The sequence below is a fragment of the Mirounga angustirostris genome, unplaced genomic scaffold, assembly GCF_029215605.1.
Source record: "Mirounga angustirostris isolate CCGP_5_RB_7025 unplaced genomic scaffold, mMirAng1.0.hap1 SCAF_14, whole genome shotgun sequence".
Taxonomy (NCBI): Eukaryota; Metazoa; Chordata; class Mammalia; order Carnivora; family Phocidae; genus Mirounga; species Mirounga angustirostris.
The window spans coordinates 85329039-85346626 of record NW_026991722.1 but is presented as its reverse complement, the minus strand read 5'-3'; the positions used below and the strand labels follow the sequence as shown (position 1 = coordinate 85346626).

The 17588-nt window shown below is 53.3% G+C and overlaps 1 protein-coding gene across 7 annotated transcripts in view; it reads right to left on the bottom strand.

The window, feature by feature from the left end:
* KIAA1671 (KIAA1671 ortholog) overlaps positions 1 to 17588 on the bottom strand; it is a 189851-nt gene that overhangs the window by 150759 nt on the left and 21504 nt on the right. Inside the window, exon 1 of one of the 7 annotated variants that reach the window (XM_064578558.1) lies at positions 13157 to 13293. The exons of 5 other annotated variants lie outside the window; for them this stretch is intronic. In XM_064578558.1, coding sequence (XP_064434628.1) covers positions 13157 to 13230 — 74 coding nt within the window. In that variant the 5' untranslated portion in view covers positions 13231 to 13293. Of the gene's footprint in view, positions 1 to 13156; positions 13294 to 17588 lie in introns of those variants that run through there. One more of the 7 variants, XM_064578560.1, reaches the window with a different exon arrangement.

The following is a 17588-nucleotide window of genomic DNA, read 5'->3' as shown; positions in this document are numbered from 1 at the left end:
AGATGAGCAAACTGAGACTCAAGGACTGATGAGGAAGCCCACGCTCTTCCTTCCTTCTGAGAAGAACCAGTGTGTATGCAAGAGAAGCCAGGCAAGTTCAAGAAACACTGCGTAACTGAAAGCACAAAATGAAAGAGACTGAGTTGCTGACCATACGAATGTCAGAGGGCCCAAGAGTTTCTCAAGGAGGGTGCAGAACACACCTTCACCTTCAACTGCTTCTGCACACAGCCCTGGATGCAGAGGGCTGCCTACAGAAGGTGCCTGCAATTCTCTGGCTCAGGGCTTGGTTTCTGGTCACGGGGGCTCACCTGGCCAGCAGGCAGCACAGCCCGGAAGTGCCAGCAAGTCAATGCCCCCCTCCGAAAGACAGCCCCCCACCAACGACTGAGGGAACAGGTGTATCAATACCCCAGCTCCCTCCCTTCTCTGGGGGGAAAACTCTGAGATTCTGTAGTCTTGATCACATGCCCTGTGTGAGGCTCCTTGCCTTTCCTGTCTCATCTCCACAGGTACCCCCCACCAAAGAACCACAATCATGCTCACACCCCTGCCTCAGCGGGGAACCCAACCCCAGAAGCACCCAACGGTGTTCAGCATCCCTGCCTTGCCCGGTGGTGGCCAATGGTAACAGGAACAGCACCCCCACCCCAACCAAATTGCCAGGCACTCCCTAGGTGCTTGGGAAAAAACTCGGAAGTGATTTCCTTCCTGGATCATTAAACCATGGCACCTTACCAAACATGGAGTCCAGAAATGAAGAGCCTGCTTGATTTTTAGCGCAGGAAAATGGGAAAGAGGTGATCCCAGGTGTGTCTGTGCCAGAGAGGAGAATGATTTTCCTAACCCAGAGGTGGGATACAAGCCAGTCAGAATTCCAACTAGAACCCGGTGTTCCTGATTCATAATGTAATTTTTATGTATATATAAAAACTTATATATAAAACTATATATAAGTATGCATTGCTTATATATATTATATATAATATAGTGGCATATGTTACTATATGCATTATATGCTTTTATAATATACAAGCCTGTACTTATTTATATGACACAGAAATTGCTTTGGCCCAAGGGTTCTATAAATGAAGGTTCTCCCAGCTACAGGAATCCTGTGTTACCTGTCCACAGGATGACACAGCAGGCATGATCTGAAAACTATCAGCCACTTGGACCTGCAATCTGGTTGGTTGGTTGGTTGGTTTTTAAGGACAGAAGGCTTAAACGACCACTTCACAATACACAAATACACATGTGAACACACACACACACACAGAAAAAGGTCTCCAAATGACCAGTAAGCACATGAGAAGATGCTCATCTTCACTGACCATTGGGGAAGCAAAACCATACTCACAATGAAATACTATCCCACATCTACCATAACGGCTAAAATGACAAGACTGACATTAGCAAGTGCTTTCAAGGATGCAGAAGTGGAACCAGTTCTAAACTGGCACAAACACTTTGGTAGAGTCCACCAAAGCCGATCTGCACCTAACCCCCTGCTGGGTACACACCCAACAGAAATGAGCACCCGGTCCACAGAGGACGCATACACGGATGCTCACAGCTGCTTCATTCATAATATCCCAAACCTGGAAACCACCTAACTGTCCATCCACAGTAGACTGGATAAATAAACTCTGGCATATTCATAGAGTGGAATATAATACAGCAATGAAAAAAACCCACATACTACTGTGACATGCAGAACATGGATAAATATCACAGACATTATGGTGAGCAAAACAAGCAGAAGCTGAAAGGGTATGTGTGACCCAGTGCACTTATATGAAGTTCAGGAAATATGCAAAGCCTCCCCACGGCGACTGAAGGGAGAACAGCAAAAATAACCTTTGAGGATTGTTGACTAAAAGGGGTATAAGGGAGCATTCTGGGGGCCCAGAAACTTCTATATCTTGATAGGAGTGGTGGTTACAAGTTATAAACATGTAAACATGTATCCAGTTTAAATATAAGTTATGCCTAAGAAAACAAAGCCTAAAACTTCCAGGGGCCTGCAGGTGCTCACCAAATAAAGCCACACCCCTCACCACAGCTCTGCGCAATCTGCCCCTGTACACCCCCAGAGACTTCATCTCTTGCCAACTCCTCCCCACCTTCTCTCCTGGCTCTAAACTCACTCATTCTAGAAACAGTTTGCTTTGACTTGGAGGGAATCAGGATCTAGAAAGAAAGCCACCCTCCGAAGGGAAAGAGACCCGCGGGGATTTACCGATCACCTTCCCTTCTTCCTGAGTGCTGTCAGTACCCACATGCGCAAACAGAGAAACAGCTTCCTGATAAGATGCCCCTTCCTCCAGGAAGCCTTCCCCGACACTCCCACCCCCGCCCCAGATAGGATTCCCACAACTCTCTGCTTCTTTGTGACATTGACCTCTCTGTTTTAAGCCTGTTTATTTGTCTGCCTTGCCCCCTGAGGGCAAAGATCCGTCTGTTGCGCTCCCTGTTTTATCACCAGAGCCTAGCAAGGCGCCTGGCACAAATAGGTACACGATAAATATTTGCTGAAACACATGGATGTCTGAATGAGAAAATGAGTGATTTGAGGGAGAATAAGAATGGGATGGAGTAAACAGTGATCCTGTGCAACCACCTTGGTGTACAGAAGGTGAAATTTGGGCCCAGAGAGGGTAAGCGGCTTATATAAAGTCACACAGCCAGTTAGGGACATATCCAGCAGAGAACCTCCAGGAGACATTGTTGTACCCTCCTGCTACCAGATCCCCTCTCCTGGTGCTGCACCCTTCCCCCATCTACTGTGAGGGTGGTCTGCTAACAGTTCAAGGTACGCCCTTGTCCAGGGCCATCCTCCAACAGGCTGGCCCACGACCCCCATCCCTGCCTGTAAGCCCCCCACGAACCAGGGCATCCATAAGCCAATGACAGACTTAAATGGGACACACAAGGCTGCTTACCCTTGCCTCCAGGCAGGATTTGTTCTGTGGCTCCAGAGCTCCCCGGGGGAACCAGGCTAAAGCTAAACCTGGCTGAGATCATACCCCCCTCTTCTGCCCCCTCCTGCCTCGCTCACTCCCTCCTTCTGGGAGCTCAGCCCCAGTCAATGCACACTTCCAGCTCTGCTTCTTGGGACCCCTACCTGAGACAGAGCCCAAGGCTCTGCCTGGTGTCCAGGAGAAGGACACCAGAGATGACCTCCAGACATGCCAGGAGCCCAGCCGTAAAGAGAGGCGACATCCATAAGGTAGGTGTGTGTGCGTGCACGCATGCGCCAGGGTGCAGGGGAGGCTCTACCCTCACCTCCCAAAGCCCTTTATTCTTATCTCTAGAAGATACGCAGAAGGACCCTATCCGGACATCCTTGCTTTCCAGCCACCAAGAACAAAGCTCTAAAATGTCTTAGAATCTAGAGAGTGCCCTCCACCAAGATATCCTGCCCAAACTTCAGCTCCTAGAACAGCCACCTGGGCCACGGGGAGGGGGGGGAGGATTCCCCATGAGTCATTGTGAGCCCCTCCCCAGAAGCCAACTTACCAGACCAGGTTACAGAAAACACTATACAATCTCCTAAATTCGGATAAACACCACCTGCTCTCCGTTCTCCCAGACCCTACTTTGCCCAGCATAATCACCAGTTATTAAGAGCTCAGAGGGTGCCGTGTTTGGGGGATAGCATGCAGGACTGGCGGCCAGGAGCTCCCCGGTCTCCTTGCCCTGTCTGTGGCCTTTTGTATGACCGTTCAGAGCATGGACTTCCAGAGTCAACCAGCTCGGCGTCCAATCGCATCTCAACCTCTACTAGCTGTATGACCCTGGGCCAGTCACTACACTTCTCTGAGCCTCGGCTTCCTCACCTATAAAATGCAACCGAGGGTATGTACTCCACATGCTTCTGTGGGGATTAATTGAGATCACACGTGCAAAGTGCTTATTTGCACAATGTCTGTGGTCACCACATGTGTCAACGACTGTCCTCATCCACAGTATTAAAATTACTCATCTAGACTGGGACGAGGTGGGAGCCTGCGGAGTTAGACCCCTGGACTTCTGCGCAGGTGCAGGAAAGCAGCGGGAAGCAGGAGGGACAGGCTTTGTGCAATGTCGTGAAAAATACAGGGAAGCAAAGACACCTGGAAAGTGTATACAGCAGGCGCCCCGTATACAGGCACTCTTATCATAGAGCAGAAGGTGAACCCACGAAAAGGACCTCTCTGGGTCAAAGATCGTTTTATGCCCAAAGCGGCCACTTTGTGCAAACAGCCCCAGACCCAGGGCAGAAGCAGGAACCAGTGGTCTCTCCCGGTCACAGCCTCTGAGCACACACTGTGCTTCCCATGAGCCACAGTCGCCCTCTGGCCACGCCTTGCCTGCCAGCAGATGCTCCTGGAGCCTCACCCAAATCCGCTCGGTGCAGGTGGACAACTTCCTAAGGGTGGCATCACAACCCAGGGGCGTGTTCGACAGTCTCCCCAAGGTCCCCAGCTGCCCCCGGGGGAACCTGCTCATTAGCATATCCTAATGGTGTACCACCACCCAAATAAGCCACCTGCCCTTGCAACCCTGACTCCGGCTCTGCTTCTGGGGGAGCCCGACTTAAGACACCCCGCATTCCTAGAATCGGACTCATAAGAGATGGGACCTGCTCAGAACACCCGTTCTCCCCTAAGGCGTCTGAAACAATGGTGCGACATACCCCATCGTGAAATGAGTCCACAGCCCCTGACTGCCGACCAAGACCATGTGAGGTTCCACTGTTTCCACTGGCTGACTTTTTAAAAGTTGCTCTTCTCACAATTTCTTCAAAGAATGTATTGACCCGGGCGCCTGGGTGGCTCAGTTGGTTAAGCGACTGCCTTCGGCTCAGGTCATGATCCTGGAGTCCCGGGATCGAGTCCCGCATCGGGCTCCCTGCTCGGCGGGGAGTCTGCTTCTCCCTCTGACCTTCCCCCCTTCTCATGTGCTCTCTCTCATTCTCTCTCTCTCAAATAAATAAATAAAATCTTTAAAAAAAAAAAAAAAAAGAAGAATGTATTGACCCAATATGAACCAGACCCACTGCTTGGTGATGGGGCCACAGTGAAGAACTCAAAAGTCGGGGTCACCATTTACACAGAGTCTGGAGTTAGGAAGTAAAAAGGACAGGGAATGGGGAAGCCAACAGCCCAGGACAAAGATGGCAGCATGTGGCAAGGGAGGTGATGGGAATGGGGTCTCTGATGGCAATCACAGTTGGCCTAGGTGATCAAAAAAGGCTTCCTGGAGGAGGTGACATTTCAGCAGCATGATCTAAAGGACCAGAGGGAGCCAGCCAAGGGAAGACCAAGAGGTCCAGAGTCAGAAAAGAGCTCAGGAACAGAAATTTCTGCTAGCAGGGCTAGGGCGGAGTGGGAGAAAGTGGCACGGCCTGAGTCTGGAGAAGGGGGTGTGGGCAGATCTTGTAAGGCTCTGAAGCTGCCAGGGGAGTGCATTTGGGGCTCTCGCAGAATCACCTTCCTCTCCCTGCCTCCCCTGCACTCGGATCTGCTTTCCCGAGTGGGAGAGGGTGGAGTTGCCTTCTGCCTGCCAGGAGCCTCCCCAAGTGCCCCAGTCCCGGGGGGAGGGCGTCTCATATGTCACATCCTCCATCCTGGGCGTCGGGTGAGAACGGCTGGCTTCAAGCCAGGGAGAGGGAGAGGCCGGGAGAGCCGCTTCGAGACCAGCACCTGGCAAGGGGGCGTCTGAGCTGGAGGGAGAGTTGCCTGGAGCAGCTCCCAGCACACACGCTCAAATTCAAAACGCTGCCTTTGGGAACGCGGCCCAGCCTCTTGTCTTCCTCAGCCTCGGCTTCCTCACCTGTCACAGGGGCTAATGAACCTGTCTACTTCCAAAAGCAGCTGAGAGATTTGCTGAGAACATTCGTGTAAAAGCGCCTGGCACCGTTCACGCACTGCTCCCATGTTTACTGCTCTCCCACTGTGCACCAGGCGCCGGACTGGGAGCCAAGACACAGCTGTGAACAAGACGGGGCCAGCTTGGGCGCAGCAGGGGAGACACGAGTCAGGAATCCCGAAGACGAGATTCTCTGAGCACACGGTTAGGGGCGCCCCTCACCCTGAGACCGTGTCCCCGGCTGAAAGCCCGGAGCCTACGGCCACGACATGAACCCTGCGGGCTAGGACTCCTGCCTCCTGGCAGAGACCCGAGCACGGGCACCCTTAGCGAGTCCAGCTCTTTAGGGGCGCACCCCTCAGTTGTGTCAGGGTCCCAGGCCCGGCCCCTGCCCCCACCCCACTGGCAATACCCCTAAAGCCCAAAGACGGCCTCTCGGGAGATCAGCGGCGGGCGCGGTCAGTTATGCCCAGGGTGACGTCTGCCATGCGGGCATGAATCACGTCCTGCCAGCTCCGGAGAAGGGGAGGGCCCACCAGACACACGTCTGAGAACGCTGATGCGGTGTGGCCAGGCCAAGCGGGGGACGGGAGGAAATGGGAGCGGGCAAGAGGAGGCAGGGCAGACCCGGGTCCCGACCTCCCCACGCCGGTGGAAGGAACCACCCCACCGCCAGGCTCGCCGTGCTTGTCCCCAGCTCTCACGTCAGCTCTGGACAGAGGTTACCGCCTGGACTCCTCACCATTACCCAGTGACTACAGGTGACTGTTGAGAAAGCAGGAAACTGAGACTTACAGAGATCAACTGCCTTGTCCAAGGCCACGCATCTTGCCAAATTCCAGAGGCCAAAAGGCTGAATCACCGGCAGGAATAAAGAGAGGGGTCAATCCTGAAAACACGGAGGGATGGGTCCCCAAAGCCAGCCTGAGAGACAGGCCCTGCCTGGGCCAGCCCTGCAGCAAGGCGGTGTGACCGAATGGCCAAGGGGAGGCCTGTGGTCCTGGCTTGTGACTTCAGCTGTGTGTCCTGAGCCTCAGTTTCCCCACCTGGGCAGAAAAGGGCCCAGCACGGTGCCTGGTAGCGCCACTGAGCCCCGGGCCCTTCCCACAGGGGAGGAGGTAAGAGCCGGCATCCAGGCTACCACAGAAGTCCGAGGCCAGCATACCTGACGTTGCCCCCCCAAGGCCGAGTCACCACAGGGCCGCTGCGACTCCACCCCCTCAAGGAAGGGCAAGGCCAGGGTGTGAGCCACGCCTGCTGACACCAGAGGTGGCCCGTGCACCCTGGGGCCAGGCTGGAGGCCGCAGTCCCACAGGCTCAGCCTGATGCGCCCCACCCCCCCCAACGCTGCACCTGTCCCACACACGTGAACGGGTGGGCCTGTTCAAGTTTCCAGGTGGTTGGGGGGCTACCAGATGCCTGTGTATATTAGGAGGGCGAACCAGGCTGTGTGGGGGATGCCTGGGGACAAGGCTGGTGCGGCAGTGAGCGGCATAAAGCTTCACTGGTCAGCTGTGCCTGGGCAGGCGGGGAGCGGTGTGCGGGGCGGCAGTGGGTCTGTGTGTCCTGATGGGTGTGCAGGAGGGGGAGGGGGTGGGTGGGGGGAGGGGCAGTCATGGGGGCTTGCCAGCTAGGTATGCAGTTGTGGGTCTGAGTGTTTGTGTGCCCAGAGAGAGGTGTGTGTGTGTGTGTGTGTGTGTGTGTGTGTGTGTGTGTGAGTGGTCATGTGATGGGGCAGGGCTGTAGTTAAGAGCATGGACTCTGGAACCATCCTGCCTGGGTTTATATCCTGTGTGATCCTGGGCAAATTACGATACCTCTCTGAGCCCAGCTGCCTCATCTGTAATATAAGGATAATAATAGCACCTCTGAGGATGAAATGAGTCTATTCCTGAAAAGCACTAGCACAGTGCCTGGCACTAAATGTTCAACCAAGAGCACCTCTTATTATGACTGAGGCGACAATGACATCTCTGGGTCTCCATGGTAACCGCCATGATCATGTGGGGCCATATGTGTGTGGTATGTCAAGGGAGGATCGGATGAGGCGTCATGTGTCTGTGGGGGTCACCTCCATCTTTACCTCATGCTCGGGGGGCCAAAATAAAAACGTATTTCCTACCCCTATCATAAAATGTATTCACCCCCAAATCAACCAATTAAAAGCCAAAAAAAGAAGCCAAGGCGCCACGTTTACAGCTCAAGAATGACCATGTGGGAAGCATGACACTAATAGTCTCCCTGCCCCCCCCACCAGATCCTCCAGAGGCAGCAAGGAATGGCATGCAGTAGCACCCCTGTCCTCAGGTGCCTCACAGTCAGGGGTGGGGGCATACAGGCAGACCTCAAAGAGAAAAAAACCCAAGACAGGTGTCAATACAAACTGATGAGAGGGAAAGAAGCACATCAAGAAGGTCCAATAGAGAGCGTGACCGCAGGAACAGCCTATGCAAAGGTCCTGAGGCGGGAGGCCCTTGGGGGAACCGAAAGTTCACAGCACCCCAGGGCCAGAGGGTACCAGGTGCATGAGCCTCTAGAGATAGAAGAAATGTGAAATAATCTAAATGTCCAGCCCCTGGGGATTGGTTAAGCAGACTATAGTATTCGACTGCAACAATTTTATGCACTTGTCCCAAATGAAATTTACAGACACTGGTTATGGGAGAAACCAGTTCATGGCATGATGGTAAGTGAAAAATAGAAAGCTGCAAAGCTGTATAGATCTGGGGTTTTCCAAAAACAAAAAAAAAGTAATAATAATAATCATAATAATAGTAGTAATTATAACCAGCACAATCCATTTATATGAGAAACAAATGCGCCCTCAAAAATACAAAAATCCCCCTGCCAAAATTTCACAGCCCTTGTCCCAATGGCAATGGGCTCCTGGATGTTATTTCTTCTTCCTGCTCTTTGGCATTTACAATGTTCTATCCGAAAAAATTTTTTAATGTTTAGCAAAGAGTGAGAAAAGTTCCCTGCCACCTCCTGTCCAGATAGCAAAATCCCAACGAGGTTTCTGGAGCTGTGCTTTTCTGAGGACAGCCCTTTTTTTGTTCAAATCTCAAATAAACCCGTTTGGCAGAGGGCCCTGGCGGGTGGTCATTCACCCTGCGCACCCTCCCAGCACCAACACCGCAGCTAGGACAACAGCGAGGGTTTTCACAGGGGGCCCCGTGGGCAGGGGGGCTCTGGAACTCTTTCTAAGCCTCGGGAACTCATCCCAAATAGTTTCTTCTCCACCCAGGGACCCTCCCTTTCCTGTGGCTCAGGGTCAGCCCTCCTCCCACACTCTTGCCTTGGGCCAGTGCATCCCCCAAGAGCCCTGACCAGCCCTGAATTCCTGGGGCCTGGGAGCCCAGAATCTTCCATCTTAAAGACCACACAGTCCAAATTACAAGGAGACTGAGCTCTGAGAGGGGACGTGAGTTTCCCAGGGACATGGATGGTCCCTCACGAGGACCATTCATCTAACATATATGCATTAATTAAGCACCTACTATGTGCTGGACACAGCTCTAACCACTGGGGATATAGCCACAGGGTTATGTGATAAGATTCAGGGGTTGGGGGAGCAACTCTAGCCTGGGGTGGTGGGGCGGGGGGGAAATGAGAAGGACTCTCTGAGGAGGTGACAACTGAGCTAAGATCTAAATGAGCTTGCCATGCAAACAGCCAGGGAAAGAGTGTTCCAGAAAGAGGGCCCGGGAGGGAGGGCCAGGTAAGAAAGGTCATTTTGAAAATCAATGTCAGGCAGAGCCTCTCCAGAAAGGAGCATGGGTCCACTCCTATGTGGGACAGAAAGTCACTAGAGGACTTTAGTGACCCTTCTAGAAGCTCCCTCAGGGCACCCAGTGGAGAATAAATTGTGGAGGGCAAGAGTGGAGGCCGGGGACCAAAAAGTAGCAGCCTGCGGCCTCCTGGGTGGGAGATGGGGGGTGGTCTGGACCCAGTAGGTGACAGGGGGGATAAAGAGGAAAGACAGTGTGACTTGAGACCATCCACATACAAGGGAGGAAGAGCATAAACCCCACCCCCAACATGAAGTCAGGGGGAATCACAGCCAAAGGGATCCCAGAAAAACCCACCCCCACCAATGCAGAAGCAGTGAGCATGCTGGGCCTACTAATCCAACACCAGCCCAAAGTGCAGGGAGTCAGAGAGACCTGGGTTCAAATCCCAATTCTACGCTTACTAGTTGCAAGGCCTTATAAGTCAATTCCCCTCCCCGAGCCTCAGTTTTCTTGCCTGTGGAATGCGGAGAATGATGCCAAAACCAGCCGGACCTGGAAGGCCCCAGCACAGTACCCAGTGCGGAGTGGCTCCCTTCCTCTTTACTTCTGTCTTCGGGTCTGATGCCTGCCTGCAATGCCCATTTGAGTTCAATCGCCCCGAAGACTAGTTTTGAAGAACTGCCATGAATAGTGACTTTCTTCCCAAAGGATCACATGAAGCAGGAATGAGAAACCTTTCCATTGAGGGGGTTTGGAACAGAGATACCCTAAAAATAACAAGTGCACTACCAATTCTGGGACTGGAGCTGCGGCGGGGGTCTCGACTGTCCTGGGACCCACAGACGGGACCGGGCTGGGCAGGGCAGGGCCAGCCGTGCATATCCCCCTCCTGCCCTGGGCGAGTGGAGCGAAGACGAACACGACTCAGGGTTCAGAGGCTGTGAGGTCAGGCTCAGATTCAGGCTCAGCTTCAGAAAAAAATCACTCCCCCGCCCCGTGCCTCCGTTTCCCCACTTGTAAAGCAGAGAGAAGGAGCCCAGCCCTGCGGGAGTCTGGAAGCTCGGCTGCTGGGGAATGCCTGCACAGGCCGGGGGCCCCGTGCCCATCCCCGGAAGCAGGATCCCTCCACCGTGCACGGAAAGGCACCTCTGCGGATGGACTTGCGTTAAAGATCTAGAGAGGCGAGGAAGACTCTGGATGATCTGGGTGGGCCCTAAATGCAATCATGCGTGTCCCTGTAAGAGGAGACCTACCTACAGGAAAGGCCAAATGACAGCCTCCACAGAGACACTGGAAGGTGCTGAGCTGTTGGCTCTGCAGATGGAGGAAGGCCAGGGGGTGGGGGGGAAAGGGGGCAGCTTCTAGAAGCTGGAACGGGCAAGGAAATGGACTCTCCCCCAGAGCCTCTGGAGGTGGCCGATTTCTACTCAGTGAAACTGACTGCGAACTCCTGACCTCCAGAACTATGGCAGAATCAACTTCTGTTGTTTTGAGCCACGATTCATGGCGGTTTGTTACAACAACCCAGAGGCCTTCACAACATGCCAAGCCAGAAGGACTGGATCAATATTTATAGCCAGATGTGGTGCTGGGCTAAATGAGGATTTCTGCAGGTGGAGCCCAGACGCGGGTGCATTTTAAGAACTCCCAAGAGAGATGTCAGGGTTCATGCAGGGGTGAGAAGCACGAGTCTGGGAGCTGGGGGGCTCAAAGGCACAGCCACCCCATACACAGGCTCCCCGGGCTCCTTCCCGGAACTGTGGCCACCTGTCACTCACAGGCCTCCCGCCAGGACCCTGCGCACTTGAGGGCAGGGGTCCCGCTCGTCACCCTTAACTCATCAACGTTAGGTAACAACCAAGCCCCGTGGATACAAAAGTGAACAAGACACAGGCCCAACACAGACCAAGGAGGAAGGCCAGCGGCAGGCCCTGAGCACTAGACCCCCAGGGAGGGGGGGGCGTCTGCCTGGGGGCTCCGGGAGACCAGAGGAGGTAGGACCAGAAGCTGCTGGAGGGAAGTGTCCGCAGGGGAGACACCTGAGCTAGGTCTTGAAGGAGACCCAAAATCCCACTGCAGGGGTCTGCCATCCCCAACCCTGTAGCTCCAACCGCTTCCAAAAGCCCTAAAGGCCCTGCCCGAGGGCTTCCCTCTACCCTGGGGGCCGGGGTGCCAGACAGGCCAGACGCGGCCAGGAGCTAACCCCCCAGAAGCGGAGTATACATACCCCAGCTCCCCCGCACCCTCAGGGTGATGATTGAGGTGCCCATTCGACACGGTCCCCGGAGGTCCCCCGTGGCGCTGAGGCCCTGTTGCCCACAGAGGTGACCTGCTGATGAACACACCCAGCAGCGGCCTCTTTCCCCACCCTGTCCGGCTTCCCCAAGCCCTGGGCAGCCTTTCCTGGGCCCACCGCCCACACACAGCATAGGCAATGGAATCAGCAATGGAATCACTGTGCCTGGGTCTGCTCTGGGGAAGCCCAAGGCCAAGCAGATGATGTATTCCACGCGGAAGACAAAACGTGAGGAGAGGCCCATGGCACGAGAGAAGGACGTCAGAGTGATCACCCACAGCCCCGCTGCCGCCACCACGAGCAACCCCACGTGTCGGGCGCTGCTTTCAGCAAGACACCTCGTCCTCCCATTACTAAAGGAAGGTGCTATCACCACCCTCGTTTACTTTCAATCAGGGCAAGTGAGCTCAGAGAGGGGAAGTCTTCATAAAAATCTAAAACGGCCTCACCGCTCTCCCCTTCGCTCATTAGACTTCAGCCACACACACTTTCCTGTTCGTTGTACACGCCACCACCACCCGCCTTCCCCCCTGGAAACTGCCTACCCCAGGACCTTTGCCCTTGCTGTTCCCACAGCCTGCAGCAAGGGCCTGCCTCCTCAGTTCTCTGCTTAAAAATCGGAATGATTTTGGGCGCCTGGGTGGCTCAGATGGTTAAGCGTCTGCCTTCAGCTCGGGTCATGATCTCAGGGTCCTGGGATCGAGTCCCGCATCGGGCTCCCTGCTCCTTGGGAGCCTGCTTCTCCCTCTGCCTTTCTCTCTCGCTCTGTCTCTCATGAATAAAAAAAAAATTCTTTAAAAAAAAAAAATCAGAATGATTTTTAAATCATTGGGGGAAAAAAAATTGAAAGGAGACTACTTCGTGACACATAAAAATTCTATGAAAATCAAATTTCAGTGTCCATAAAGAAAATGGGAGTGGAGCAAGCACTCAGTTACATATTGTGCCTGGCTACTCAGGCAGTAAATGGCAGTCAGTTGTGATGGGGCTCTTCTGGTCCAAAAACCCAAAAATATTTACTATCTGGTCCTTCACAGGAGAAGCTGGTCGACCCCTACCCTAGGGTGTGGGGCCTTGTCTGTCATTCCCATGGATGAGTCCCTGGGGCCTGAAAAGGGCTAGGCCCAAGCAGATGCACAAAGAAGGAGTGGATGATTAACATAAGGCCCCACCCCCAAGAGGGAGTTGCACATCACCTAGGATGGCAATGGGTGGATGGATGAATGAATGAATGAATGAATGAATGAATGAATGAAATGAATATATGTACCTCAATGGGAAGTCACAGGCATCATCCCTGTGGCCCAAAGTCCCTCCATGGAGTTGCAAACCAGATTCTGACATCCCCTGGGCGGGCGTCCCTCCAACAGCACCAGCCTGGCCTTGACATTCTGTGGGCCTAGAACTCTAAAGAGAGGACGTGATTCATTCCACAGAGCCTTTTCACCAGGAGAGGAAGGAAACCAGCCCTCAGATCCGGAACCAAATTTAACTTCTCTGCTCCACAACCCCCACCCCCAAACACGCAAACACACAGAGCATCTCTCCACCTTGCTGGGGAAGGGGTCCATCTCAGCAGCCAGGGGTGGGGGAGGTCATCAGCAATTACTGGGTCAGCTTTCTCCTGAAGGAGCACCCCACCGCTCTCTCAAAACACAGTTGGAGAAAAATCCTCAACGGAAAGAGGGTATTCCAGAGTAATTCCTCCCTCCTCCTGGCTCTCAGCACTGAGACAAAGGGGGAGTTAAAAAAAAAAACAAAAACAAGAGACTAAGCAGGAAATAAGGGCCTTGCCCTGCACAGGGGATTTCTGATCCAGCAAATAAGCATCCTTATTAGCATCCTCAGTACCTGGGAGACAGTGCCTGATTTATGTGTCACGTCCCAGTGGGGGGACATTGATATATTCACTCTGTGGAATGTTACATCTGAAACAGATATGTATTTTTATTTCCCGTGAAAAAGAAAGTTCTTTTCCATGCCAATACACATCCCCAAAGTCAGAGAAACATCAGCCCAAAGGTTCTGGAACGGTCACAATTATCCTGCCATGCCCTTTGGGCCTTGGCCCGAGATTTTATCACAACCCTCCCAAATGCTCTCCAGTGGACACATCAGTGTTTACTGTTCTTCGCCTGCTTTTTCTCCTGCGGAGCTCCATTCTGAGTGAGGAGGATCATAGCAACTCAGAGATACAAGGGAATTAATTCCATACTCACTAAGTTGCTAAGGCTACTTTATTACCAGCCCGCAGCTAAACCTTCTCTTGGCTGGGCAAATAATTCAGCCCAGGCAGGAGTGTGTGTATAAAAGCAGTGTTCCCTGTTCCAGGGCATGGTCCCTGCCCCAGAATCCCAGCTGTCTTTCAAGGACCAGGGACCGTCGCATCCACATGTGGTGAGCATTCACAAGACAGAAAGCGCTGGCAAGGACCCCGAGTGCTCTTCATCCTAGCTGTGTGACCCTGGAAAATCTGCTTGCCCTCTCTGAGTCTCCGTTTCCTCCGGAGTATTAGTCCTGCCCTAGCTACCTGCCAGGAGGTAAATGTGCTCAGGGGTAAGCTTTAGAGCACGCACACCGTCAGTCACTGCCATGCACCTTCCCAGGCTGAAGTCAGATGAACTTTTCCCAAAGAGAATCCAATCACATCATGCCCCCTTGCCTGGATCTTCAGAGGGGCTCAGAATTAAATCCATCCCCTTTCCATGGCTCTGTGCCTGGCCCCCCAGTCTCTCTGCCCTCAGCCTCCAACACTCCCTTTGCCACTCTGCTCCCATCACAATGGCCTCTGCCGTACTTGCACGGGAAAGCCTTCGCACATGCTGTTCCCTCAGCCTGGAAGGACACTCTCTCCCCTCCCCCTCCCCCCCGCCAAACACACATCCTTTAGGTCTCAGTCTTAATGGCCCTTCCTCAGTGTGGTGGGTTGAATAGTGAGTGTCCCCCCCCAAATTCATGTGCACCTGGAATCTTAGAAGATGACCTTACTTGGCCTTTGCAGATCTAATCAGCTCTTTACTGAGGTCACACTGGATTGGGGGGAACCCTAATCCAATGACTGGTGTCCTTTGAAGAAAAGAAGAGACAGATATACAGATAGGAGCCAAGACGCACCGAGAATTGCTAGAAGCCACCAGAAGCTGCAAGAAAGAAAGGTCTTCCCCTAGAGCCCTGGAGGGAGTGCAGCCCTGCCAACACCTTGATTTTGGACTCTGAGCCTTCAGAGTGTGAGAGAATAAATGTCTCTGTTCTAAGCCACCCAGAAAAGCCGGAGCCAAGCCCTCTGAGAAACTACCTCCACCAGACTTTCTTGAAAGCATCCTGCTCCTCTCCCCCCACCCCTGCAAGGTTCTGCCCCCTCCCCCCACCAGCCCATAAACTCCTAGAGAGAAGGGATGCTGCCTGCAGCAAACAGCTTGGCTCCTGGACCACAGCAACCAACCAGTGGTACTTCCCAAATGAATTCATTTGACAGACGCACCAAGGGAAGCTCAGAGATCAAGGGACTCACTCAAGGTCACATGTCAAGAAGAGGCAGGGACCAGCACCCAGACCACAGGCCTCCATGCCGGGGATCCCAGGAACCAGGACGCTGATGCCCACCCCATGGGGACTTGGGCCCTGCAGGAGACGCTCTCTCTCCCTCCTGACTCCCAGCAGCCAGGCCCGCGCCCGCTGGGCCCTGCGCCGGACCAAGAGCCTCACCTCCTCGGCAGGGCCCTGTCTCAGCTCAGTGAACCTGTAGATAAACGCTTTGAACCTCTGAGGTTCTGGGGCCACCGTGGGGCAAGGGATGCCCCGGACTCAGGCTGCCCCAACAGCCACAGGTCAGTGCCAGCGATGACCAGGCAAGAGAGCGGGCCTGGCCCACTGGGACCCCCACTCGCTGCCTCCCACCCCCAGGCTCCTGCCTCACACCCTCACTGCCCGACTCTGCATTTATGAAGCTTGACAGGCACACGGTCCCAGGGCTGGACGTGACATAGCACTGACTCATGGAGGACAAGTAGGTCCGGCCGGGAGAAAGTCTCTAGTGGGTCTCGGCTGTACTTAATGCTGGTGCAATACTTTTCAGTGCAAGGCCCCCCGCTCCAAGCCCATCGGGATGGCAGCATTTATGTACCTGGAACCATGACACGTTTGGTCTCCTTTGCTTGTATTCTTTTTGTTTAAGATTTATTTATTTTAGAGAGAGCGAGAGTGAGAGCGAGCAGGAAGGGCAGAGGGAAAGGAAGAGAGAATCTCAAGCAGACTCTGCACTGGCGCAGAGCCCGATGCAGGGCTCGGTCTCTTGACCCCGAGGTCACGACCTGAGCGGAAACCAAGAGCTGGAGGTTTCACTGATTGAGCCACCCAGGTGCCCCTCCTTTGTTTGTATTCTTAAAACAAACTACTGATGGCCAGAGATGCTGGTTTTCTCGATTTATAATATTTTGTACTATTAAAATATTAGGCGAATAATAACGTTGGAGGCACACAGACATGGCAAAATCGGGATGGTGTGTGAATGACAGAGCTTTGAGGGCCTCTGTACGCACTCATTCAGCCACCCACCCATGCATTCACTCGCTCAAGCCAAGATGCAGACACACACACACACACGTCCCTTGGGTAGTTCTGGGATAAATCCCTTAGCTGTAGCCAGGGTCAAATAATATGTTACAGGGCCAAGAACCCATAAGAATCACCTGGGTGGGGCACCATGGGGGGATTTCTTTCTTTCTTTTTTTTTCTTTGAATGAGTTTATTTATGTATTTGAGATAAAGAGAACGAGAGAGAGAGAGAGAGAGAGAGAGAGAGAGAGAAGCATGGGGGGAGCAGAGGGAAAGAGAGAAGCAGGCTCCCCACTGAGCAGGGAGCCCAAAGCAGGACTGAATCCCAGGACCCTGAGATCATGACTTGAGCCGAAGGCAGACGCTTAACCACTGAGCCACCCAGGCGCCCTGGGATTTCTTTTTTATTACAAATGCTCAGGCTTCATCCCAGACTTACTGAGTGTGAGCCTCCAGAGGGTGGACCCAGCAGCACCTGGATTTTTTAAAGCTTCCTGGGGGGTTTCTTCGGAGTAGCCAAGCTCCGGGTACTTAGTTGCTGCTTCTTCCCCAGTGAGCCAGGAGCTGGGTCCATGGTGTCTGGAGAGCATCCTGCAAGAATTAAGACCCAGGCCTAATGCATTTCTCCCCAAAACGACACATGCCAGGGCATGCCCTGAGTCCATGAAAAACAGGTTCTTTATTATTTCCAGGCCAGCCCTTTGTGGGGCACTGGGTACATCCTGTTAAAGTTCACCATCGGGTAAAGGAGGTCAAAATATTTCCAGAAAGCACATCATGATGCAACAGACGTTCTAACAGGAACCAAGGCCCAACAAATACAGATCCTAAGAATCTCCCACAAAAACCAGGTGCCAGCCACATCTATTAGGATGGCTGGCATCAAAACCACAGAAAAGGACAAACGTTGGTGGGGACGTGGAGACGCTGGAGTCCGTGTGCATAAAATGGCGGGAACATAAAATGGCGCGGCTGCTGTGTGGACAACAGCATGGCGGTTTCCCCCGGAGAATTAAGAACAGAATTACCATGGGGTCCAGCAATGCCACGTCTGGGTATATACCCAAAAGAACTGAAAGCAAGGTCTCGAAGACACCCAGCTACCTGGGTTCATATTGCAGTTCAACCACGTGCTAGCTAGGTGGCCT